Source organism: Heterocephalus glaber, unplaced genomic scaffold (assembly GCF_053883595.1).
Source record: "Heterocephalus glaber isolate CG9 unplaced genomic scaffold, H.glaber_assembly_v1.0 deba00000818, whole genome shotgun sequence".
Lineage (NCBI taxonomy): Eukaryota > Metazoa > Chordata > Mammalia > Rodentia > Bathyergidae > Heterocephalus > Heterocephalus glaber.
Window position 1 is genome coordinate 19,310,571 of NW_028258164.1, and position 27,799 is coordinate 19,338,369.

Consider the following 27,799-nt stretch of genomic DNA (forward strand, 5'->3'; position numbering starts at 1 on the left):
ATCAAAAGTAGAAAAAAAATCCACTCTGCAAAGAATATGAAAGGCTTGTTGAAGGTAGGTGTGGTGGTGCATGCCTATAATCCCAGCACTTGGAAGGCTGAGGCAGGAGGATCACCACTAGTTTGAGGCCTGCCTTCCTGGGTTACATAGTGAGTTCAAGGCCAGAGAAAGATCCTGTCTGGGAAAAAAAAAGGCTTGTTGGAGTATGCTCAAAAAAGGAAGCAAGAGCTGGAGATGTAGCTCTGTAGCAGAGCGCTTGCCTAGCATGTGTGAGGCTCCAGAGCCTTCAGTCCTTGTTACTGGGAGAAAAAAAAAAACTTTTTAAAAAAGGAAGCCAAACTACATATAAAATTGGCCTAAAAAGTAGAAACTGAGACTAATGAACTGTTTGAGTTACACAGATAAGAAAAATCACTGTGCATGGTGACACACACCTGTAATCCCATTACTTGGAAGGCTGAGGTAAGAGGATTGTCATGAATTCAAGGCCAGCCTGGGTTACACAGTGAGTCCAAGGCCAGCCTGAACTGCATGAGACCCTGTCGCCAAATAACAACACATCTATGACCATATCACCTGAAGGTGCTCAATCTTCTCAAAATAACAAAAAAAAAGAAAAAGAAAAAGAAAGAAAGAAAGAAAGAAAGAAAGAAAAGAAAAGAAAGAAAAGAAAAGAAAATTGAGACCTAGACGAAACTTCACAGCTGAATAGCAGGAGAGAAGGAAATCCTCATGCTTGGTTTTTAAGGGGGTTTTGTGCTAAGCTACACCCCCAAGTCTCCAATGTGCCTTGCTTCCTCACGCCAAAGTCTTTCCAGACGGGGTAGCCCTAGCATGCAACTACTTGTAGGCCTCGCTACCTTGGTATGGGTCACATTGCTTATGTAAGATACACAGAGCTGCTTCTTCCCAGGACAGCCTTGTTAAGATGACCGGGATGCCCCTAAGTGCTACTGAAGTTCAGGGAAATCAATCACAGGGAGGCAGGAGCAGGAGTCATGGCAGGGTAGGACTGAGCTGGGCTTTGATAATAACGGACCTGAGTGCAAGAAGGAAACCCCAAACAAAGGGTCCCAGGTTCAAGGTGCTGAAAAAGATATACACAGCTTATCCCTGAGCACAGGGGTGGGCCACGGGGCAGGAGACTGAGTCTAAGATCCAGGTAGTGTACAGAGGAGAAAAAGACGGGTGTGAGTATGAGGACGAGTGTGAGAGTAAGTGCCCATGAGAAGAGGAGGGAGAGTGGGTGAGACTGAGCACAAGTGAAAAAGCAATCGACTGTGAGAATGTGAGAAGCTGAGTGATAAAATGAGAGGACAAGTATGTGGTAATAAGTGAGAGGACGAATGTGGAAAATGAGTGTACGAACAGATCAAGTGAGGGAGGACGTGTGTGTGAAGGTGTGACAACGTGAGAAAGAGGGTCTGAGAAAAACAGCACAGGTGTGCCAGTGAGACTTAAGGCTCAGTTTGAAAAGTCTGCACAAGGACACCAGGCAGGAACAGCAGGAGCCTGACAGGCAATGCTTTGGAGAGCCCCCAGCTCTGTAAAGCGGCTTTGGAAAAGCAACTAAAATTAGCAACCCCGCCTGGCTTCCCCAAAGACTCCTGGGGGACACTGGGAACCAGGGCCTCTGTATGACTGACAGTTCTATTTCTGGAAACAAGGAGTGAGGGGAACATGTGTTTCCAAGCACAGGAAGCCGTATCTGAGCAGTGGCTCCTCTATGAGAAGCAGAACCTGTAGCCAGGTCCGTGATTATAAAAGCAGGTCAGGTTTCACCAGAGCAACAAATGTATCCACGTATTTCATGAAAACCATGCTGTTCAGAGGAAAAGTCATCTGCCAAAGCCTGTTAAAATACAAACTGATGGCTCCACTATTTTTTAGTGAGTTTTCCCACCAGGGTTATTAATGTGTCAGATTTCGGCTAGTAGTAAAGTCAAAGAATGTTCTCTTTGTTTTTAAACACCAGGATTTCTGGATTTCATTTGAGGTGGCAGAAAATTGAAAGAGCACCACTCTTGATGGTTTGGGGAATTTTTAGTTCCCCACCCCCACCCCGCCCTAACAAGTACTACATCATCATCAAAACTAACATAAATAAGTCACTGCATGTGGCTGTGCACACCTGCAATTTAAGTACTCTGGGGGGATGAAGCAGGAAGGTTCCAAGTTTGAACACAGCCTAGCAACTTAGTGAGATCCTATCTTAAAAATGAAAACAAGGAGGAGGAGGGAGAGGGGTGTAGCTCAGGGCAAAGGCTCTGTGTTCAATCGCCAACAAAAAAAACTAAACAAATCAACAAGCAGAAAAATGTGTATGTTTTGTATGGCACTATACTTGTGAATCTGCTGGACAGTCAAAAATAAAACAAAAAACCCCTTCTAAGCTGTATTTTTCAACAGGGTAAGGAAGAATCATTTGGCAGCTAGCAGTAAATCTCTTCTCGTATTTTCCAGTTGAAAGTAACAGAAAAAATTCCCTTCTCTCTGAAGCATGTTCTTTCTATGACTTTACTCACCATATAAGGAAAAGAGCGATTCTGAACTTTTCAGCCTCATTCTTCTTTTCTGTCATTAAATTTTATTTGAAAGTTAATACACTTCCATTATTTTATTTTATTTTTTGGTGCCAGGGATTGAACTTGGGACCTTGTGCTTGCGAGGCAGGTGGTGGAACCACTGAGCTAAGTCCCTGGCCCCACTTACATTATTTTAAAAGTCAATTTCTCTGCAGAAGACCCAAACTATAGAAGAGCACTATTAAGTTTTGGAGAAGATTAAAAGATTTTAATTTTGTTTCACTCTAGGAGATGGGGGGGCGGGTTTCTTTAAATTGTTAAGAATGTCCTAGCTGGCATCTCCCTGCACACTAGGAGACTGAGGCAGGAGGACTGAAAGTTTGAGCCCAGCCTAGGGAACTTAGCAAGATCTTATCTCAAATTTAAAAAAATATATATATTTTTTGTATCAGGGATAGAACTCAGGACCTCGCACTTGCCAGGTAGGTGCTGTGTTGCTGAGCTAAAGACCCAGCTAAAAAAATTTTTAAAGGGCAGGGAGTGTAGCTCAGCATGGAGGTCATGGTTTGAATCCTCAATATTACAAAAAACAAATGAAAGAAAATCCACAAAACTGTATGTGCAGTGCATCAAACATACTCCTCCCAAAAAAGGGAAGGAAGTGCACCCAAAGAGCAGCAGCCCTCTGACTCAGGAGGAGTCAGAGAAGCCCAGCGGGGGGCCATCACCACAAAGTGCTCAGGAGCATAAGCTCTGTATGACTGACTAATCTAGGCCTTGTACAGGCTCTAGTACTTGTTAGCTGTGCAACAGTAAGACTCAGGCTCAGGTCCTGATCAGTAAAAGTAAACACTATTTAGCTTCAGAGGCATGAGAATTAAATAAACAAATCTCTACCATACAGTGATTGGTGCTGAATGAAATTTAGCTGAACCTTATTCCTTTTTAGAAAGTCTGTCTTTTCTTTCTACAACAAACTATTTTTATTCTAATGAAAGAACACTGTTTATTAAGAGATGAAGTCCTCACTTAAGGAATAAAGTATGAAAAACTCAGAGGATTCATCTATTAGAAGGAGAAAAAAGTGAGTTAAGGATAGAATTTTGTTTCTCCACTTTACTCTCTGTCCACATTCCTGTCAGCAACAGGCAGATAAACATGGAATAAATGTTGACTTACTGGTTTCCTAAGGAAGAAGAGGGACAAAGCGCCGACTAAAGGCATGTCTCCAATCAGGGGCTCCAGGATCACCCGCATTGTCCCATGGATCTAAACTCAAACAGGAAACAGAACACATAAGAGAACATAGCTACAGAGCTTCTTAGTGACTTTCAAACATCTGACCATTTTTCTCCCAACTAGGACCACAAATAAAAATGTACTTTTGAAACCTTCTGAGCTAGTAAAAACTGTAATTTTCTTTTCAACTACAGAGAGCTTCAGAAATGAAAATTTAAAAAACTTACCTGTATACTTTTCACGCCAGCTCTACAAAAATAACGTTTGATCTCCAGATCAACCTCACAATTTCCTACAAAACTGGCAAAGAAAAAATTTTACATTAAGTGAGTGAAATTAATTACACTTTTAGTTACTATAGAACTGAAAGGCATATCATCTGAATAAAATGATATTAAAGCAACCAAAATTAGTCTGTAAGCAAAAACTGAAAAATGTGGCCCATATCATACTATTTTGCTGCTCCAATTACAGGTTCAGGCAATCCTCACAAAACCTGTGAAAACTACTGTTGTGTGTGTGCATGCGCGCACGCGTGCATGCATGGAAATATACATGTTATATACAAAAACCTTATCAATTAAATATAAATGTCCATTTTTCAAAGGGAAATGTAAGTAACAATGAGAATTTTTGAAGTTTGATGGAAGGTAGTTATGAATTCTATTTATTTAACACATAAAAAGGTTTATACTTCCTTTCAATACCAGTAAATTTCATATCCTTCCTCCTCAATCATGAAAATTCTTGCTGAGGTGCTCCAAGGTTCTGTGACATCAAAGGTTAGAAAAAACATGTCTGTTCAGGGTCTCAGCTTTATGCAAGGATTAAGTCATTTCAAACATGAACAGGAGATGAACATGAATCTACTATGACACTGAATGTGAAGTTTGCATCTATTTTTAATGTAAACATGAGATGCCATATAGGTTTGCATGGGATGGTGTATGTTTGACCCTTACCCTTGGCTCCTGGCAGCAGGGCATCACACTCCTGCCTGGCACGTTTGTGGAGTTTGATGAACGCTGGTCAGGGAGTGTCCAGGCAGATGAGCAAAACAGTAACAAAAGGGATCTGGGATGAAATTCTTCCAATATTTATTGTCCTAGTGTCAAAGCCATACCTACAGATTCTTCTCACTGAGAATTATTCTCTACCTAGTGATAAATTTGCCAATGACCTATTATAAACCTTTTCTTTTCTTCACCTAAGACTTGGTCACTTTATTTCCTAATTCTTTAAATTTCTCCTTCCCCATCTCCACAGCCAATGTAGTAAAGGTCCTTCTCTGGAACACACACACACACAAAACAGAATGCAAATGTTGCTATGACTGCATCTTCAAAAGGACATCAATTAACTGGTTTATTCAAATATTTAGACAATGTGTATAGAATACTCATTTGGTGCTGGGGGCACCAAAGAACAGAAGTTTCCCTCCTAATGAACTGTATCATCAGTTTTGTAGACAGGCCTTCCAGGACATGGCTTGACCTGAGACACAGTGACCTTCCTCTTTTATGTCACTGATGAAAACAGTATGGCTCCATTCTTAGCCTCTGATACTACTGGGAGGTAACAGAACCTTTAAGACACAGGGCCTACTGGCAGGAAGTCAGGTCACTGAGGGGCGTGCCCTTGAAGGAGATGTCAGGATACCATCCCTTTCCTTCTTCCCTTTCCTAACTGCCACGAGGTGAGCAGTTTTCTCCTCCACATGCTGCTGGCTTGTATGTACTGCCTCACCACAGGTCCAAAGGCAAGGGGGCCAAGCAACCATGGGCTGAAACCTCTGAAACTGTGAGCCAAAATAAACCTTTCCTCCTTCAAGGGTATCTTAGGTATTATTTTCAGTGATAGAAAGCTGACTAACAGGCCTCACACAAAATGCAGGAAGGCATGAGTGAGTTCAAAAATGAGGACAGAAACAAACTCATCTTTACTATGCTAGGCACACCCTCAATTTCTTTTTTTTTCCAATTCAAAAAACTGTGTTAAAATACACAACACAAAATTTACCATTTGTAAGAATAAAAATCAATGGTATTAAACACATCCATAATATTGTGCACTCCTCAACACCATTCACTTCCAGAATTTTCTCATCTTACAAACCAAAGCTCTTTACCCATTAAACACTAACTCCTTACTTCCTCTCCACATCTGGGTACTCACCATCCTACTTTTTGTCTCTGTGGACTTGATTGCTTTAGGTACCTCTTGTAAGTGAAATCATGTGGCATCGGCCTTTCAGTGTTTGCTTATTTCACTCTTTGAGAAAGTGAAAGGGCAAGTACACGCTTGCTCTGCACTCAAGAATATGAGGGATGGGCTTGCTTCCTAACCATCTGCTCTCAGTCCCTCAGGACCAAGACCCTACATGCATGAGAAGGGCATTAATCTGTCAGTGAGGGCTCCATTCCCATGACCCAGACATTTCCTGCTAGGTCCCACTTCCCAACACCGCCACACCAAGAAATGAAGTTCTAACACATGCATTTTCAGAAGAAACACTCAGACTACATCATATGTATACCCAGAAGAATTGAAGCAGGGACTTGAGCAAATATTTGCACATCCATATTCTTGGCATCACTACAGTCATGTGCTACATAGCATTTCTGTCAGCGATGGACTGCATACATATAGTGGTTATAGCCCTCCCTGATGGGTTAATGCCCTTCTCATGCATGTAAGTTCTTGCTCCTGAGATTGTGAGAGTAGACAGGAAGTAAGGCCATCCCTCATATTCTTGCTGCTCTACACACACCTGCACTTGCCCTTCCACCTTCCCCAATGAAGTAGTACGAGGCCCGATCTTAAACTTCCCAGCCTCCAGGCCAGAGAACCAAAATAAAGCTCTATTCCATTTAAATCACTGTCTTAGATCCTCTGCTATGGAGACAGAAAATGGACTAAGACAGGACGGTAATTATTTTTAAGGTTTTGAATAAATGCCAAACTTTCCACAGCAGTTACACCATTTTTTTCCTTCCTGCCAATAGCGCCCAAGGGTTCCATTTCTCCACATCCTCATCAGCACTTGTTAATTTTCTCTTTAGCTAGCCTAATGAGTGTGAGGTGGTATCTCCCTGTAGTTTTAATTTGTGTTTTCCTAATAAGCAGGGTGCTAAATATCTTTTCATGTGCTTATTAGCCATATAGCCACCTTGGAAAAATGTCTATTCAGTGCCTTTGCTGATTTTGAAGAGGGCTTTTTTGTTGCTGTTGACTTTCAAGAGTTCTCCTATATGTTCTGAATATTAATCCCTTAAGATTTATGACTACAGAGATTATATTAAGTCTATAAGACTGCTTTGGGTAGCATTAACATTTTAACAATATTAAGTTTTTCAATCCACAAATATGGAATATCTTTCTGTTTACATGTGCATTAACTTCTTTGATCAATTTTTTAAAGTTTTCATTGTACAAGTCTTTCATCTCCTGAGTTAAGTTTTTTCCTAAGTATTTATTCTTTTCGATTCTATTGTAAAAGAATTTTTTAAACTTCCTCTTTTGGATTTTCACTGTTAACATATAGAAATGCAACTGACTTCTGTGTGTTACTCCGCATCCAGGTTCTTTGCTGAATTCATTCATTAGTTGTAACAGTTTATATGTGTGAGATCTTTATAAGATCATGTCACCTATGAACAGAGATGATTTTACTTCTTCCTTTCCAATTTGGATGCTTTTATTTCCTTTTCTTGACTAATTGCTTTGGCTATGATGAATAGATGTGGTGAAAGCAGAGATCCCTGCCTTGTTCCTGATATTAGAGGAAAGAATTTCAATTTTCCACTATTAAGTATAATATGTGCTATGGGATATTTCATATGTAGCCTTTATTATGTTGAGGTGGGTGTCCTTCTATTCAGAGTATTGAATTTTGTTAAATGCTTTTACGGCATCAACTGAGATAATATGTAGTTTTGTGGGTTTTTTTCCTTTTCTTAATGTGGTATATGACATTGACTGATTTTTACATGCTGAACCATCCTTGCACTCTGAGAATAAACCCTACTTGGTAATGGTGTATAATCCTTTTAATATGCTGCTGAATTAGGTTTGCGAGTATTTTACTGAAGATTCTTGTATCAATAGTCAGATATTGACTGGTCTATAATTTTCCTGTATTCAATTTCTTTTACTGAACATATTTTCTCATTGTCAGTTATCTAGGCTATTACGAACTGAGAGTTAGAAGATGTATAAAATTCGGATCTCCAGGAAGAATTTAGTCAAATTATAACAGCCAGCAGGTAAGAACCATGTTTATTATGTCTTTTTTCTGATGGGTATAGCTAAGTGGTACTATACGTTACTAATCATGACACAAATATAACACAAATAAAAAACTTACCTAACCTGAAGGTCCAGGATAATTTGCCTTTTGTCTACATTTTCAGTATATACCTTAACACCATTGACCCTAAGGGGCTGAAACAAAAAGTAGCTTATTTTAAAACACAGGGATGTTAAAAAACCAACCAACCAACCTACCTACCTACCTTATAACATAGCATAGAGGTGATAAGAACAACCTTTAGCATCAGACTATAGGAATTAAAATTCTGTTTTCACAACATACTAGCTGTTTAACTGTAAGCACTAACCCTAACCCTTTTTCTCAGTTTTCTTACCTGTAAATATAAATAACAATGGCATCTATTGCCCATAAAGTTCTTGACATTACATGTGAGCACTAACACTGAGATGAGACAGCACAGCTACTGCATGCCCCATGTTTAGAGGTGTCCAAGCTAAGGGAACTGCTAGCACACTCTAGGAAAGGCAAACGTGAGCCTGTGCTAGAGAGACTGTACTTAGAGTAACTACAGAAGAGACAGTACATTCTCTCCAGGGAGAAAAGCAGCATGGACAGGGGAAGATGTTCCACAGCCTGGAGAGCATGGGATGGACACTGACATGGCCAGCAGGTGACACCACTACAGTCTACCAGACACTCCCTTGGTCACACCACTACACCCTGAGCCATACAGCATGGGATGCCTATGTGCTGTTTATACCCTGGGTTACGTGAATTGGGTATTATTAGTCATGTAACACACTGATACCTTGAACTGTTGGTAGCTCTTTAAGAACTGACTTAAAAAATTAAAAAAGGAAACTTACTATGATCAAGTAATATAAGAATAATCCTCAGGCTTTCATTACAAGTGATAGCAACCCAAAGCTTCCTTTTTATACATACAAGATATGACATGATCCCATTAACAAAATCATCTTTCACCTATGCAATCCTACAACCCAGCATCAGGGTCCTTGGCTGTTGTTTTTATCATCTGGAGAAGTAAACATATTAAGCTCCTTGTCAACTACTATACCTTCAGTGTGATGTCACATTTCAAACTCTCTAGCAAGACAGGCTGTATATCTGAAAAAGACCATTCTATCAGAAGAATTTGGGGTAGCAGGACACTACAGAAGGTTCAGGAAACATGGAAATCTATGCCATGAAGGCTGAGCTGGCCAGAATGACTCAGTGAAGAGGCAACCTAGGACCCTGCAGCCTAAAAAGGGTTCACATTGGCACAGATCCTGAGCTGTACCACAGACAGACCAATCAGCCTTCATGGTGAGTGTTTTCCTCCAGAACATGTGGTTTAAAGTATTGTTATGTTCTGAGAGCAATCCTACTGTACAAGAAGTCCTGAGCACAAGGAAGGACACAGATGGAGGGACTGACCTGATGGCCCATATCCACCTTCGTGAAACTGAAGGTGCCGAGGTGGGTATTTGCTCCCCGAACAGCTGGCTCTATGGTCTCTCGAAACAGCTTCTCTATAAATTGGCAAATAAAAGGCCACATGTGCTTTACAGTCTGAAAGAAAAAAGGACTCATGGTAAACAAATGCTACAATGCATAATATACTTGAGTCACTGTGAAAATTAGAATCATGTAGTTTACTAGAATTTGATTTTGGAAAATATAAGGAAATGGTCTTTTCATGGAAAATCTACACTTGAAAGTTCAAGTAAACTTTAAAAATGTACTACAATTTATTTGTTACTGATTAACCAATATACTACAGGAATTAGTTATTTTGGGTAAATATTCTGTTTAAGCATGTCAGCAGAATTAACAATCACTAAACATCCTGTGGTTTCAGCTCATTACTGGAAACCTTAAATTTTATAAAGCTCAGTAATTATCCATGAATTTTTTTTTCCAGTCCTCAGGATGGAACCCAGCCAGGGTTTTGCACACGCTCAGAATGCACTCTACTACTAAGTTACATCCCCAGCCTCATGAATTCTTTCAAAGCCAGACTAACTTCCAGGTCTGTAGGGTGATCTCTATCTAGACTAATATTCACTACATAGTCATAGTGATGCACAAAATACAAGGTAAAAGAGATCCAGTTCAACCTGTACTGATCTGAAAATGTATCTTAGAACATATTATAGAGATGGCTAGGCTTTTGGGGAATTATTTCCCTTTTCATAATGTTCCCAGAATTTCTACTTGTTATTGCTTATAAAATACATTTCAGTGTACTCTGCTTAGGAAGAGACACAAAGCTGTACAGCAACGCCAACCACCCAGATCTCTTCAGAAAGGAATGAAGCACACGCTTATGACGACACTCCCAGGAGAGTGGAAGCCAGACTCCCAACTCCCAAATATGGAAAGATGGTCTTTCATACTCTAATTCCCACTGATCTCTGGCATTTGGAATACTCTAATCTTACCTTATTTAGCCATTCTGCTCTTTCAGTGTCTGGAAAATGAACCTAAGGGAAAAACACACACATATGACTCCCAACAATGGTAAATGTCCTGTAGGCTGTTTAATATTCTTACCGTGTACCCTGCATTTACATAGCACTTCTTTAAAACACTCTGCTCTAACACTCTGGAACACAGTCTCTGAAAAAGAAGCTGAAATGTGCAGCACCTGACTGGTCACATTCTCAGAACCTGCAGGCAGAAGAGCCAAGGGCCAGCAAAGGCCACCAGAGCCTTCTGTTTCTGACTATTCAAGGGGTGCCCCTGGGATATGAAACATCCCAGAATACATGAAACTGACCACTTTAAAAAGAATCACCATTAGCACGGCATTCCCCATGCTGTGGACACCCGGGCTCAGAGCCTTCACCCCACCCGCATGTCACTCTCCTCTTTCCGTTGAGCAGCCAGCACCTTTCCATGAAGCTCCTCTCCACAAGGACTCCCACCCCACCCTGTGCCTGCTGTAACTACAGTCCTCCACGGATACTGGAAATGTTTGAAAAAGCAAAAAGAAATCTACTGTATTTAGAAAAATGGTGAAAAATATTTCCTCTGCCATTGGATCTAATATAAAACATCCTTGCAGAGGAAGGCTAGCACTGTTTCTGGGCACAGATAGGGAGGTCTCAAAGAAAGAAAAGGACACAGGCCACACCAATGCTATGATCACACACTCGGTTTAGAGGTGCACTGGATTACAGCACGTTTGTATTGGTGCCTGAGAAAAGGACAAAAAAGGCTCTGATGTCTAGACTTTCCTAAGTTACACAGAACTCAAATCAATTAGCCAGGGGACCCTGGACGAGGCACAGGACTAGGAGCTGAGGGAGTTCATGGCAGCTGGGGATTTCCAAGAGTCTTCTCTGAGATACACTCCACCTCCCATGTTTGAATTTGAGAATAACTGAACATGGAATCTATCAGCAGTCAGTCTTTGGTCCCAGAGAGGCCACTGTGAAGATGCAGGTCACACCCACATCAGTCCCAGAAGCCATGGAGTTTATTCACCCCGGGTCTTGGCAGGAAGACAGCAGTGGCAGCAGGATTGGGCTCCCTCTGCTTATGGCCCATGCAAGCCTCGTTCCTTATGCTACCTGGCATGAAGTGCTTGATTTGCTTCAACCATGAAGTGGGCTAGAAGGAGCTGGAATAAGTTGTTTCTTGATTAAATTAGCCTAAATCCATCCTTGAAAAAGAACCAAAACCAAAGGGGCAGCAACCTCCCAGAATCAAGGAAATAGGTGAGAAGTTGAGACAGACGATATTCAAGAAGCCAGGGCTGGGGACGTAGCTCAGCGGCACGGTGCCTGCCTGGCAAGTGCGAAGAAAGAAGATGAGGAAGAAGACGAGAAGGAGGAAGAGGAAGAAGAGGAAGAGGAAGAGGAGGAAGAGAAGAGGAAGAGGAAGAAGAAGAAGAGGAGGAGGAGGAGGAAGAGAAGAGGAAGAAGAAGAAAGAAGGAGGAGGAGGAGACGATGACGACGATGACGACAACAAAGATCAGGAGAAAGAAAAGCCCCAGAGATGATCACTGTAGTTCCTACCACTGCTGCTGAAAAGGACTCTGACCCTGGTGGAAATGAATATAACAGTGGGCTGCACGTTCTCCAGGAACAGGGGGAGGCACTGCCAGACACATCTAGTCACACACTAACTCTGTGCAATTCATCCCCAAATGGTTCTCTGCTATTTCTCAGCACTTCTTTTCTTTTTCTTTTTGGGTACCGGGGATCGAACTTGGATCCTTCTGCTTGTGGCGCACAAGGCGGAATGACTGAGCTAAATCCCTGGCCCTCGACATTTCTGTAAAGTAGTTCAGCACACTAAAAGTCGAATCAGGAATGGGATAGGTGGTTGCCACTCAAGGGTATGCTAAGCCTTAAAGAAAACATTCAGCTGTGTTCTCTCCCACATTTACTGTGAGGCTGTATCTTTCTGTCCCTTCCCTCTAAATTCATTCAACCACAATGACATCAGAAAGAAAAAAAAAGCAAATACGAAGCACCTTCTGGTTGCTGACAGCCAGAATGTCTTCATCACATGTGCTCCTTCTTCTGTAATTTCAGAGTAAACACACCAAACAACATCTCTGAAGACGCAGACCTCAACACCTGATATACTTGCCCTCTCTTTGATGTCTGTCTACTTCCCCGAAATGGCCTCTTGTCTGGCTTCCCAACTAGACTAAATTTGACTACCAGAACAATTATCCCAGAAAACAGGAATCTTTCCATTTACTTACTCAAGACCTTGAGTTCTTGTTTATAAACAGCTTAACTTTCTCAAGTTGATCTTCAAAGAAAGCTCGAATCATATTTTCTCGGGTCTGCATCTCTGAAGTCTCACGCTGTTAGCATGCTCCTATGGAGTCCACAAGGCAGCCTTGGCTCTCAACAGAGATGTGCTCTTCTCTGCTCCCCTCAAGTCCTCCCTACTCCCTCCTCAGCCATCTTTCTTCAGAACCAGCTTGCCCCAGTTCTGCACACCTTCCTACGGGTGACAGGACCCACAGCACCATTCCTCTCAGGCTCTGCCTAGGAGTCTGCATTTTTCACAACAATAAATGCTCCCCAACAAGATCAGGGTCAGAACCCTTACTTCCTGCCACCAAGTTCATATCTTAAAATAATTGGCCAGAGCTGGGGATGATGGTACACGGATGCCTATTATGCCAGCACTAGAGAGGCTGAGACGAGAAGATCACAACTTTGAGGCTAGCCTCAGCTAGACAGTGAGACCCTGTCTCAAACAATAAAAAATAAAAGTAAAATCATCAGGCCATTTAACTGGGTCCTCTTCTATTTTAGGGCATCAGAGAGTTCCTATTCATACAGAATCTTAATACCACAGTAAGGCCAGTAAGTACTAGTCTGTGTTTTCTAGTCAGTACAGAATGTTACATCAAATTCATATTTGAAAATACCATCAAATAAACTTCTATTTTCTAAAAAAATCATCGATAAATTATAAGAAAGTACTACATCTAGTAATATAAGACAGAGGCAGATTTTTCAACCTATAAAAACAGAGGCCATCTATTCTTGGTTTTTTTTTTGGTACTGGGGATCAAACTCAGGACCTTGAGAGGCAGACGGCGGCACCACTGAGCTAAACCCCCAGCCCTGGCCATTTATTCTTAAAATACTGTTTGTTTGTGTGTGTGCATGTGTGTGTGTGTGTGTTTGTGTGTATACATACACAAACAGTATATATATATATGTATGTATATATATACACACAAGCACATATTTTATAAGTTGTAAATGTTTATAAATACACAGAAATGTGCAAGAATATACCCAGTAAATTAGTAACAAGGAGGATAAAGCACCTTTTCCACTATGCATTTCCATACTTTTGAATTCCTTATGAGAAATACAAATTACTTTTCCAATTAGTATTGGAATTTAATATTAAAATTAAGAAAATGTTTCTAACACAGAAGCATATTTGTAAAATAACCAAAATTTTGTGAAAATAAATTTCCATAAATTAAACCATATTTTAATTATATTAAAGGTGATACCTGGAAATAGGATTCTCTTACAAGTAATCTATTCTAAATTTGATTTGATAGAGAATTTTTCATACATCAAATTTGAAAGCCAAACTACAACTATGTTGACCAAATGGCTCAGTTGGGTGCTCCAGAACAGCAGCTTCTTCCCCTGCAGCATTGTTCTCTAGGCTCACTGACACTTCTTGGGGGTCAGCCACTGTGCACGTGACTTTCTGCCCTGTCATCGTTAATGCTAGTGACACCTAAGATCAGATTCCCACCAATGCCAGTGATGGAGATAATCACAATACTGAAAAACAAGTAACTTTTGATACCAGTAAACTCTGAACTTAGGCACAGCCTTTTCCTCATACCTGCTCAGTAATCTACCTCACACCTACCTGTTGGATGTTCTTTCTGAAGAACCCACGTATTGCACACTTAGGGGCCCACTCCTGCCTGAGGAAGAAGGAACCAGAGGAGCATGGGGAGGGGTCTGATGCTGCCTGGAAGGGTCCATCAACATTCAGGAAGAAGACACAGTATACATCTTTGGTTCTGGACATGCAGCTCCTAAAATCCTTCTATTTTAGGATCTGTTCGAAATTTGGTCCTTGACCTTCAGTTTCTAACATAGAGCTCCTAAATCTCTTGGAATTTCTTGGTTCTAATCAGATGACTCCTGGTGGGCTCCTGGACAGGATGGGAACTAGCTGAGAATACAGGGTTGGAGCTTCCAGCCCACCATTCCTCCTCCCACCAATGGGGAGGAGAGTAGGCTCATGGTTGAGTAACACGGCGACTTACCAGGTCTCCAGCCAAACCAAAAGGACAGGGTCTGTAGCACTTCCAGATGGTTGAACGCATGTCGTTGTCTGGAGCAGTGCTTATCTGGAGCATGTGCAGTGGGTACAGAAGCTCTGTGTCCCCTCTCTATACCTTGTCCTATGTATCTCTTTATCAGGTTGCTCACTTGCGTCCTTTGTAATACTCACTACGATAAACCAGTAAACATGAGTGTTTCTCTGGGTTCTACAAGCCATCCTAGTGTTAATTTATATAATTGTTGGTCAGAAGCACAGGTGACATCTTACTACATGCAAGTGATACCTGAAGTGTGTGGGGGGGGGGTTACTGAAATTCTTATAGGACTAAGTCCTTAACCTATGGGAAATGACACTAACTTCAGGTGGAGAGTGTCAGAAGAAAAAAGAGTTATACGACACCAGCTGTGTCTGCTGCAGAACTGCCTGGTGTGTGAGGACACAGGCCAAGAGATAACACATGAGGCACCCAACCCACGGAAATCAGTACCTTGATCCAGATCTTCCCTCATTTTAGTACCAGAGGCGAAGTTCTGTGTTGAATGCATAGGAAAAAGTCTGATCTTTCCTATCACTTATATCAGGCAAAGAAAAAAGAAAATTCTTTTTTTTTTTCTAGTACTGAGGATGGAACTCATGACCTTGCACTTGCGAGGCAGGTGCAGCACCACTGAGCTAAATCCCTGGCCCGAAAAAAGAAAATTCTAAGCCACATGGGATCTGCTGTAGCTGGAGTGGAGAAGGAGGAAGGGCTGCAAGGAAGCTGGAGGTGTGTTCTGGCCACACTGAGCAGGGTCAGTTCTATTCTATAAGCCACGGCCATATAAGCTTCCCATGGAAAGATGTGAGTTTAGAGCTCAAGGAGATGTTGTGCAGAATGTAGGCTATTCTAGAAGGAACAGAGAACCACTTGCACAAACAAGCCTGCCACGCCAGGGAACTGGCCTGTGGCATCAGAGATTGTGAAAGATGATTTTCAGTATCACATCTCCTAGCAGCATCCTGAGGCATTCAATAGTTCTGAGGTTTTTAATTGGTAAGTGGTTACTTCAAAGAACCAAAGAAAATAAGAGAATATATCAAATTTGAAGGAAGTAAATCTGCTACAAAATTTTAAATTATGTTCAGAAAGTAAAAATGTGCTTCTAATACATATTCATAAACATTTGCTTATTTTGCACAAAACAATTTAAAGTGGAGAAGGACTGGACCATAGGGATAACACAAAACATATTCCCAAGTCATGCAGAAATACATGAATACATACTATTTAGTTTTAAATCTTATCCTTATAACTGAAAAAAAGAACCTACTCAAATCTCCTTAAGTTCCAATTATAAAAAAGCTTTTTTTTTTATATTATCTCTATGAACCAGCAGTGATCATTGTAAGATTGTTCAAGTTTATATTATACTTAAGAACTGATACTTTCCTGAAAATCTTTTTAATGATACCTTTAAAAGAACAAAAGCCTATTTCCAGTATGTTGATATTATCAGAATCATATTATTTAGAAAAATAAAACCAAATATACAAAGATTGTTTAGTTGTGTGCCAGGAACTCTATCTTGTTTAGTGCTCACAGGAACTCTTTGAAGAATCAATGGCTCTACCTAACAGATGTGTAGCCAGCATGAGGAACCCAGGGGGTGTCCAAGTTCCTTCCTGTTACACCCCTTGATGTGGAGAGAATAAAACAAATTTATAAAAGTAAAAATATTCTAATTAAATATTTTGTCATTTCTGAGCATAAAAAATGTTATTTGGGATGGACTTTGAGACCATACTCTTAAGTGAAATAAATTGGACAAAGGTGTTTGAATACCACATTGTTTCTCTGGTGTGAGAAACTGAAAGTGGAAATAAGGACTGAGATGTATAATGGATGTTGGGAAATGGGAAGAAAGTGTTCAAATGGGAAGGGGAACAGGGAGGAGGGAGGGAGAAAGGAAGGAAGGGACAAGAAAAAAGTGAAAACAGAAGGAAAAAATGGAAACAAAGCTTCTGTACATAGGGAGAGGTGGGGGCTTGCGGGGGGAAATGGGATAAAATAAAATTCATTTTTAAAAATATATAATTTGGAATAATATTTAAAATTGAAGTTAAATGAAAGGAATGAATTTCTTCAACCAACACTCCCTTGAAAAAACAGCTTAGCATTTGTCCAGGATTTTACCCTCCACAAATTCTATACCCTCAGCATTAGAACATAAGCAAGGGTAACTACCAATAGCACAGCAGGCATGTCAAAGGGGTAGGGGAGTTCTTTAGACATCACCAGCATCAGTGGCAATGGAGCATGTGGCATAATCTTGTTGACTCCTTGTTAAAGGAAAAACCTATATGGAGTTTAACTTGGTAAGGTCTGGGAAATGTGGTATCATGTCTAACTCTAATATAATGGGAGCATTATTGTAGTATTTATATCTTTAAGTAAAATTTAAAAGATAAATGGATACAATGACCATTTCAGCAACCCATCAAATAGTAAACTGGCTAATCAAAGTCACTTACTCATCATATTCTTATTCTGAGGAGTTAAGCTTTGCTCAATTCTAAATACCTTCAGGCACTATCTCAAAAGAAAAGAAAACAAAAATACCACAAACTTATTACTGGCAACAATGACTGGTTACAGGGGACAAATTCTTTTACTATCTGAGACCACAACCGGAGGAGAGGAAGGAAGAATCTCAGTCATCTGTCCCAGCAGCCCTTGGGAGGGCTCTGGAGCCCGCAGGCCCAGTCAGCTCACTGGGGCACCAGCCAGCTGTTAGCAGAGGCCCATTTGGAGCTCACTGTCCTACTTGCAGCCCCAGCACACCTGAGCCACCACCCGGCCTTGAATCTCCACCCTCAAGCACACCAACATTCCCATACCAAGTAGGAGTTCTTTATAAGTCTACAAGCTGGAAGATCTAAGCAGGAGTTTTGTATCCTTGTCTAAAATCAACACAGCTCAAACACAGAACAGGTAAGACAAAATGAGCAGAGCAGAACCGTGAGATCTAAGAAAACATGACATGCCTGTACTTCACTAGTTATACTCAAGAGCAGTCTCTGCTGGAAACCTTCCTCTGCCCAAAAGTACACTGCAGGTCACTACACATGTGTTCTGAGAATTTAACCTGGAAGAGACTCTCGAAAGATCTGTACGTATCTAAGATGTTCAATCTTGTTTCGTCTGCATACAAATTAGCCTTAAAAATCTGTGTAAATGGGGAAAAACTTGCGAAAAGTTAAAATTGCCTGGAAAATGTTGGTTTATATACAAAGCAAACAAAGGAGTCCAAGGTCTAAATATACACAGAACATCTTTCTGGGGAGCCAGTCTTGGGAACTGCTGCTAAAAGGTTAGGGGCCAGACACCAGCACAAGGGCAACTTTCCTCCCTCCTCATTCCAACCTGCCACACACTGAGCCAACCTGACACCTACCTATAATTCCCTACCCAGTACTTTCTGGTCCGGACACAAATGGAAAGCAGGTGTTTTGAGGCCTGCTGTAATGCACTGGAGGGAAACTGATGTGGGGCTTGAAGAAAAATAACTCTATACAACCTATTCACATTACATAATCATGATGAAGGAAACAAGCACTAGGAGTGGCATTAAAAACTCACACTGGCTAGGTGCAGTGGTGCACACCTGGAATCCTAGCTACTTGAGACGCTGACACAGGAGGCCTGAAAGTTCAAGATCAACCTGAGCAACTTAGCGAGACCCTGTCTCAAAATAGTAAACAAACAGGGGATGTAGATCAGTGGTAAAGTGCCTCTGGGTTCAATCCCCTGGACTGGGGGAAAAAATAACATTGGGCAAAACTTCCAGAGAAAAGCTGTTAAAAATTTAAAGCCTTAAGCCAGGAGTACCTGGCAGAGTGCCCATTCCTCTGAACACAGGGAGGAGGCCTGCACCTTCTGGCCACCTGGCTATTGAGCACATTGAGAGAAACTGACAAAAATGTATGTTGGTATCCACACAAATTTGTGCCTTCTGATCTTTTCATGCTCAAACTTCTTTACCCATTTCCAACCTGACTGTCCTCTTCCAGTTTCTTGATTCCAACCAGCCCATCCCGTCTACTCTAGAGATTTGGGTTACTCATGGAAAGCAGAAAAATGGGGACAAGAAATCTTAATATTAAATAGCATTTTTCTAAAACACTGGAATGTTTTGTCCAACTAGGTGCTTCTATAAAGAAAAAAAGGGGGTCAATGTTGAAAGACTGGTGAAGAGTGTCTCCTTGAAAACACCTGCCTACCCTGGAACAAATGGTCACAGCATTTGTTCACATTACTACTTTGATGCTAAAAAGCACAAAATGGAGCTTTTAAAAAAATCTATTTCTAGTCTAAATAAAAATCAGGCAACCAGTTAACTCACAGAGTAAATAAAGCAATTGGTCTCCAAAAATCCCCAAGGCTGTAATTTTCTCAGTGGCCTGTGTCAGCTTTATGTAGACTGCAGTTACTGAAGCAGTGTAACTCGACACACCAAAAAGAACACTAGGGTACAAAGACATCGCCGAACATGCCGCCCCTTTAAGGCAGCTCTCCTAACAGGAAACATGTTCAAAATTATCCGAAGTGTCACAGGTTCACCACCACTGCCCTAGGCACTTTTTACAGGGAGGGAAAGTTCATCAGGGAATGTGAAAAAGAATTAATATTGGTGAAGGCTTTACCTGAGACTACACGGAGTGACCATAATTGCTCCTGCATATTCTCATCACAAATCAAATGGAGGTCTACCAGAATCAGGGTAAAACTGTGACTTCCCTATGTTTTCTCAGACTCTATGGTATGAAATTAGGGCTAGCTGCTGACAAAAGAAAGCTGGCTGAGCCACAATGGAACCCACAGGTTTGGTGCCATCATCATGGTACTAGGCTCTTTCTGGCCAAAGAAGGGGCAGTGATAGCAGACACCAAATGTCTACTTATTTCGGTCTACAAAGGGCTCTTTATAGGAGTACTTATCTCCATTAATTCATTGCTATTTCTTTGTTATATGAATGACCATTAACTATTTTTGTAGATTAAGAAATAATTTTTTTAAAAAGCTGTCTGAATTATTCAAAAACCAATTCTTATTTCTAACTCACTAAAAGAATGTTACTTGAACTTCACACTGTATCTGACACACACTATTCATCCGTCCAATTATTGTTAAGGGGAGCTTACTTTTTAAGGTGGCTATGGAATGACAGCAGAATTTAAGCCAGGACTAACATTCAGAGGCAGAATCAAAACAAGAGACCTCATAACTTATGTCATGAGTACAGTAAGACAGTATTTCATCAAAAGACTCCTGCCAAGAGAGTTATCTAATCCTCACAAGTATGTATCCATAGGTGACATTTTTTTTTAAAGAAGCATGTTCTAACAAAACCCCAAGTCCTTCCTATTGCTGACAGAAGGAAAAGTCACAAAAACAGATTATTCAATAATCTTGATTTAAATCATGATTTTGGCTTGAATTACATCAATCTCACTAATTCAAATCAGACCAAAGTAGAAAGCCTCTCATCTCATCTTCACTAAAACACTTAAGACAGTCTGTTTGGTTTTTATTTTAAGTTCAAATCAAATACTGCTATTCAAACTGGCATTCTTATGTTTTGACTGGAACAGATCACTGGACATGTAATTGTAGCACTGAATTAAATGCGTATGTGTCTATCTGTAATCAATTTAGCTGTGTTCTACTATGTATATATGTAAGAAGAAACTATATGAGACTACACTCTTTTAGAATTCAGAAGTGACAGGAATACTTACCACCTACATGGCTTCAGAAGTTGCATCAGATTTAAAGTTTAAAAGTTTTCATTTTCTTTTTTTGAGACAGGGTCTCACTACATAGTTGACTAGCCTTGAACTCACTATGTAGCCCAGGATGGCCTTCAACTCTCAGTGATCCTCCTGCCTCAGTCTCCTGAGTGCTGGGATTATAGGGGTGCACCAGCATGCCTGACATTTTCAAAAAAGAACTTTATGTCTTTCCTCAGGGCTTACTCTCTTGTACAGACAGCAAACATCTAAAGAGTTGTGAGAATGAAGCTAGAAATGTGCCATCCTAAAGCCTACTGTTTTCAATCTTTTTAATTCTTTAGCTGTATTTTCTTGAATATAACGATTTATCTTAAGCTTAGTGGTGGTGCCACCTGCCTTGCAAGTGCAAGGTCCCGAGTTCGATCCCTGGTACCAAAAAAAAAAAAAAGTTTAATAGGTGTTTAATATTAAGATTCCAGGGCCAGGGATTTAGCTCAGTGGTTTCGCCGCCTGCTACCCAAGCACAAGGACCGGAGTTCAATCCCCGGTACCAAAAAAAAAAAAAAAGATTCCAGTAGATCTATCCCAATTACAGCTTGTTTGCCACACTATTGTCATTAACTGTGATGTCAAATGCAAATATTTTTTTCTAAAAAAAAAAACCCTACAATTTTGGTACTGTAGTCACATTCCAGAGAGAAACAGCATGGTTTATTCTATCATGTTTTGTTCCATACAAAATACTGAAGGAACCTCAGGAGAGAAATTACAAAAGTGTGTATTTATCTCTTGATCAAATTTCTGACTCTTTATTTCTTCCTACAAAGTTTACTAATTTATTCATTATATATGCATAAGTACATATAGAAATGAATAATTAGGGCCGGCGATGTAGCTAAGTGGCACTGCGCCTGCCTGTCCAGCCAAAGGTCCGGAGTTTGATTCCCAGTATCGGAAAAAAGAAAAAAAAGAAATGAATAATTAGCTCATAAGATTCCTGTAGTAAAATTAAAAAATACATATTGGGTCTTTGTCGCTGGCTCTTGGCACACACCTCCTAAGTCCCTTGGGATCTCTGGGGGGCAAGTGTCTTTGGTACACTAGCAAGAGGACCAGTGGCTGGGCCCCTGCACCTCAGGAACAGGCCTACCTCAGAACCACGAGCAAGGGATGTGATCAGCCCTGCCTACCAATGGAGTCTGCACAGAGAAACCTAGGGCAGGGTTCAGTGAGCTTGAGGGTGGGTGGATTCACGGACACCAGGATGGTGATGTGCCAAGGAGGCGAGGAGTGTCTCACCCCATCACATACCTCAACACCTGTCCGATGCATCTCCCCCAGATGTTCCTGTTTAGTAAACCAGTGACAGTTAAGTGACCCATTTCCTGAGCTCTGTGGGCCATTCTAGAAAATTATAAAACCTAAGGGGACAGGAGCCCTGAATCTGTAGTTGGCTGGTAAGAAGTATGGGTAGCCTGGGCACCTCACCCCATAGATGGCATTTTTAGTGGGGACAGTCCTGTGGAGCTGAGCCCTTAACCTGTGGGATCTGATGCTAACTTTGGGTAGTATCAGAACAGAATTGAATTACAGGATACCCAGCTGATGTCCACAGAGTCTAAGAATTGGCTGCTGGGTGAAAAAAACCCTACATATGTGGTATTGTAAGTAACATTTAGAATTATAGAATAATTACAGAAGCTGTAAAAGCACAAAAAGGCCTTGTATACTCTTCACCCAGTTTTCGCAGTGGTTATATCTTATACAACCACAGCACAGTATCAAAACCAGGAGATGAATACCCTAGCCCTCCTCCAACCATCACATGGACCTGTGTAACCACGCCACCACAATCAAGCACAGAAGCCAGGAGATGAACACCTATCACGTGGACCCGTGTAACAGCCACTACAATCAAGACACAGAACTGGCATACGCTTATGGGAAAATAAAGCTGGAGAACACCAAGTTCCAAGCCAGCCTGGGGTACACGGCAAGTTCAAGACTGGCCTGGATTACATATCCTGTCATTAAACCAAGCAACCAACCACAGAACGGTCCCATCACCACAAAGGATCCCTTGCCTGCCCCTTCATACCCATATCCTCTTCCTCATGCTCCCACCATCCCTAACCCTGGTAACCACTAGTATGTTCTCCATCTCTACAATTCTAAGAATAATATACAAAGGGAGTCACATACTATGTGACTGTTCAAGACTGGCTTTGTCATCCAGCACAGTGCCCCTGAGACCTGTCCAGTTTGCTCCATGTTGCAGCAGTTCGTTCCTTTTTAATGCCAGGGGTACTCAGTGGCAAGGGTGTAACAGTCTGCTTAACTACTCACTTACTAAAGGACATTTTGCTTGTTTTAATTTTGACTATTACACATTAAGCCATTATGACCATTTGTGTAAAGGTTTTTGTGTGAACGTAAGTTTCACTTCTCCAGAATAAATATCTACGAGTGCTTGCTGAATTATGTACTAGGGATGCATTTAATTTACCACCTATTTAATTTACCAACTATTCTCTAGTGTCTTCCTTATTTTGTCCTTCCTCCAATGTGCAAGAGAAAGATTCTTCTCCTGTTTTTAAGTTATTCTAGTAGGTATGTAGTTATACTTCACCATAGTCTTTTAAATTTTTTATGATTTAAAATTTTATAGCAAAATATAACAAAATGTATCAGCCATCTTTAGATGTAAGATTAAGTGGCATTAAGCATATTTATGGGCTGGGGATTTAGCTCAGTGGTTCCGCCGCCTGCCTTGCAAGCGCAAGGACCTGAGTTCGATCCCCAGTACAGGGGGAAAAAAAAAAAAAGCATATTTACAATGTTGTGGAAGTATTACCATGATCCACCTCCAGAACTTTTCCATCTTTCCACTAAAATAATCTTTTACTAGTTTATTTTAATCAAATATTTCCCAAAACAATGACAGAACCAAGTAAGTAACTCTAGAGGCCTAGAAATAAATCAGGAGTCTAATTCACAGCTCCTTGTTAGCCGGGCAAACCAACATTGTTAACTGTCCTTGAAGAGCACTTTGCTCAGTCTCACTAATGAGTGAGAGACAGAGCCCTGCCATTACAGGTTCCAAATTACCTGCCACATCAGTCAAAATCCCAGATGTACATCATAACTCAGTACACGGTGAGACCAGACAGATGGCATATATGTGCACATGAACACAACACAGGTCCCCCTTTGTACACCTGTGTGCACACACACACCCGTGAAAACACAAAAGAGCTGTCCAGCCAAGAAGGGTTCAACAGGCTGAAACTTGGAGACCAGAGTAGTACGCTGACAACATTGTGTAGCTCTTCCCTTCAGGAATGTGGTATAAAAGGTTGAGAAATCCATAAAAATATATCCAAGAAACAACGAAGCCAGCAGAGTTCAGGGATGTCTCCAAGAGCAGGAGACAAGAACGGGAATCTGGCTGAGCTGAGGGGTAAGAACCCTGGAAGGAGAGGCACAGAGATGGGGATTTGCCCTCACAGGCCTCTCTCAAGAAAGATGGACCAGCTTCTTATGATACCCAGGGCAAGAAGCTAGCCTCGGAAGAGCAAAGTATGGCTTTTGCAGGTCCCTCATACTTAGAAAGCACAATCAGACTCTGGGATGAAATGGAGGCTGAGGACACACTGCAACCTACAGTAGAGACCCAGAGGCAGCTGAGCCTCTTTTGCAGCCCAGTGCAAAATTTCTCCTGGTTAAGGCAGCCTGTACCCATTCTGCCTTTCAGAGGACAGCTGAGCCTCTCCAGAGTAGGAGCACACTATCAGAGCAGGGAAAGGCTCACACCTGCTCACCACTGCTTCTCTGGGACTACTGACTTCACTGCAGTGTAAATATTTCCCACCACTGCCAGTCTCGAGCTATAAAACTACCTCACTAAAGGCAAGGTTGGGAAGAAATACACAAAATCGTGTAATGGTGGTATTAGTCACTAAAGAAATGCAAATCAGAACCACAATGAGATGCCACCTCACACCCATGAGGATAGGTATATTAAAGAAAACAAAACCAAAACTAAGAGTTAACAAGGAGCTGGGGGAACTAGTGCCTTCATACATTGCTGGTGAGAATGTGAAATGGTACAGACACTGTGGAAAATAGTTTAGCATTCCTCAAAAAGTTAAACATAGACCCAACAATTCCACTCCTAGGTAAATATCCAAGAGAATTGAAAACAGGCATTCAAACGAAAATTTAGACCAGAATGTTCATTAACAACACTATTCACAAGATGGAAACAACCCAATGGCCACAAATGAACAAATGAATAAATTGTGGTATATCTAAGCAATGAAATTAAATGTTAAATATTTAAATATTTAAAATAAAAGAAACTAAATATTTAATAATGCTGTGAATGAACCTTAAAAATATAAGACACAAAATGGAAATAAAGTCTTTGCAAATAGGGAAGGGTGGAGGGCGTGAAGGGAGGGCTAGGAATGGGGAAAAAATAAGAACCAAGATGCATTATGTAAAGGTCCAATTCCCAATGAGAAATGCAACTGTGTTGTATACCTACAATGTACCAATAAAAGAATTTAATACAAAAAATATATATGACACAAAAATAAGCAAGACACAAAAAGTCACATATTGTACAATTTCATTACTGTATGAAATACCCAAAATAGGTAAATCTGCTGGGCTTGGTGGTGCAATCCCAGCACTCGAGAGGCTAAGGCAGGAAGATTACCATGAGTTCAAGGCCAGCCTGAACTACATAGCACGACCCTGTTGCACAAAACAAAGTAAAGGTAAATTCATAAAGACAGAAAGCAGGCTAGACTTCTTAAACTCAACATGTAAAAACTGAGTTGACCTCCCACCCTGGCCACATGTCTGCCTTTCTGCACCTGGAGTCTTCCTTACTTCCTCACTGCTCTCCTCCACTAGTTCAACGAGATTTGGAAGCCCTTTCTTCCTCAGGCTATCTGGGTATCATTGCCAACTCTCTCTTGCTAAAGCTCCTTTAAATCCAGACATACCACCTTTGCCTGTGTTTCATATTTGCTCAGTATCCAGCAGCTAAAGCCAACCCCCTCTACCTGTGTATTTCAAGGCCCTGTAGCAGGGGTAGTGCTGACCTGGATCTATGCCTACAGGTCAGGTCACCCAAAAAACTTCCCAAAGAGGAACCTCAATCCAAAGGAGTTCCCTAGGATGTCTGTGTCCAGGAAAGATACTGGGAAGCATAGCACATGCACTTTGCAGAAAACAGTTCGAAGTGGTTACTCTGTGATTTCCTCTCAAAATACTAATAAACCGGAAAAATCAATCTTTTAAATAGAATCACCCAGGTACCTGTGGAAAAATACTTTGTGCATTTAAAATGTAGAAAGCTGGGTGCAGTGGCACACGCCTGTGATCCTAGCACTTTGGGTTCAGCTCTTTATTCCACTTGGGTCTATTCCACTTGGGTCTGTATTTTCTGTCCCCAGAAGACCACACACAATTCTCAGATGGAAAATGGAAATAACCATGGAATCCAAGATGTGAGCAATTATAAACTTACATCATTTTATGTGCTACTAAGAACGAGCACTGTGGATTAAATAATGCACGCCATCCTGGAATGAACCTGTTTTTAGAGATATCAAACTAGGGGGAAAACATGCCTGGGAACAGATGAGATATGGCTAGGTAAGATTACTGCTGCTGTTGATCCATGCTGGCTCCTGGGTATTCCAACACACGGGCAGTATGGTAGACTGTACAATGTCCCTCCTCCCAAAAGACAGCCACATCTTATCTCCAGAATCTGGGAGTATTGCCTTATGTGGCAAAGAGGCCTTTGCAAATCTGATTAAAGATACTGAAAATTTTTTTTAATTAAGGATCTTGAGTTGGGAGATTATCCTGAATTATCTGCATGGGTCCCAAATGCCAGGGCAAGTGTCATTATAAGAGGGCAGAGAGAGATTTGACACAGAGGCACAAGGCCAAGTGCTGGCGGCAGCAGCGGTGGGATCTGAAGGTGGAGGCCGGCCAAGTGCCAAGGGACACAGGCCAAGAAGCTGGAAAAGCCACGGAAAGGGCTTCTCCCCTTCAGAGGGAGCCACAGCCCTGACAATTCAAAGGTAGTTTCAACCAAATCAAAGATCTGGGCCTCCAGAAATGCAGAAGATGAATTTATGTTGCTTTAAGCCACCAAATTTGCAGCAATTTGTCACACTAGTGCAGGCAGCAAGCAAAAGCATATGCATCCTTTCCACTTCTTGCTCTATTATTCTGACATTATAATTGACAGAGGATTCCTCTAAAACTTTTGTTTCATACACTCAGTGCTATTCACTCTATTTCTTTCAATATAAAATCACAACTGAACTCAAGTTATTAACTAAATCCTTCTATTGTTTACTGCATGAATTGTGAATCTTCACCTACGTGGAAAGAATAACAGAAGTTCTATTGTCATTTTTATATTGGATTACAACTGAATTTTTGGTTTTAAAATCCCTGTACTCAGATACTACTATAGAAAGTATTAACACGATTTTATGCATTCATATGCTAGGCATTTAAATACTCTATTGAGAGAACAAATGAAATAAACTAACATCAGTAGGTGGTTTACCTCTGGTATGTATAATAATGACAACATGGGGCCCAGGAATTAGCTCAGTGGTTCCGCCGCCTGCCTCGCAAGGGCAAGGACCCGAGTTTGATCCCCGGTACCAAAAAAACCAAACAAACAATACTGACAACATGGGCATTGAACATCAATTTACTAATTGGGTATGGAAAATGAAAACTGAACAATCTGTTTAGGTTTACTGAGCACAAACTATATGCAGATACAGCATGCTAGACACTATAGTGGATATAATTATTAAAGGTTAAACTAAATCCTTTAAAAAATATGTAATGTTTTGTAAGAAAACAAAAGGTATCTGTATTTTTTATAATAATTTTAGAAATTTGTAGTAGCATCTCAATGTGAGCTACATCACCAAAATCTAGTGTGTAATATGTTCTCCAATGTAATATTTATGACATGAAATGAACTGGATAATGTTCTCCCACATCACTAAATTTATTTTCCACAGATCTACCTTACTCTGGGAAACCTAAATCATATGACTCCCTCAGATGTAAACAGAAGGAAACAATTCCACATTTAATGCAGGTTAGAAATAAGAAGTGCATTTT

The 27,799-nt window shown here is 40.9% G+C and overlaps 1 protein-coding gene across 7 annotated transcripts in view; it reads right to left on the reverse strand.

The window, feature by feature from the left end:
- Window positions 1-27,799, reverse strand: part of Esyt2 (extended synaptotagmin 2) — a 103,318-nt gene that overhangs the window by 59,026 nt on the left and 16,493 nt on the right. For 5 of the 7 annotated variants that reach the window (XM_013078036.3, XM_004860316.4, XM_021240950.2 and 2 more), the window contains exons 2-6: window positions 10,485-10,526; window positions 9,478-9,612; window positions 8,131-8,207; window positions 3,992-4,064; window positions 3,705-3,794 (exon numbers count right to left, since the gene is read on the reverse strand). In XM_013078036.3, the coding sequence (XP_012933490.2) occupies window positions 3,705-3,794; window positions 3,992-4,064; window positions 8,131-8,207; window positions 9,478-9,612; window positions 10,485-10,526 (417 nt within the window). Of the gene's footprint in view, window positions 1-3,704; window positions 3,795-3,991; window positions 4,065-4,471; window positions 4,533-4,726; window positions 4,790-8,130; window positions 8,208-9,477; window positions 9,613-10,484; window positions 10,527-27,799 lie in introns of those variants that run through there. The other 2 variants (XM_087207722.1, XM_087207723.1) reach the window with 2 other exon arrangements.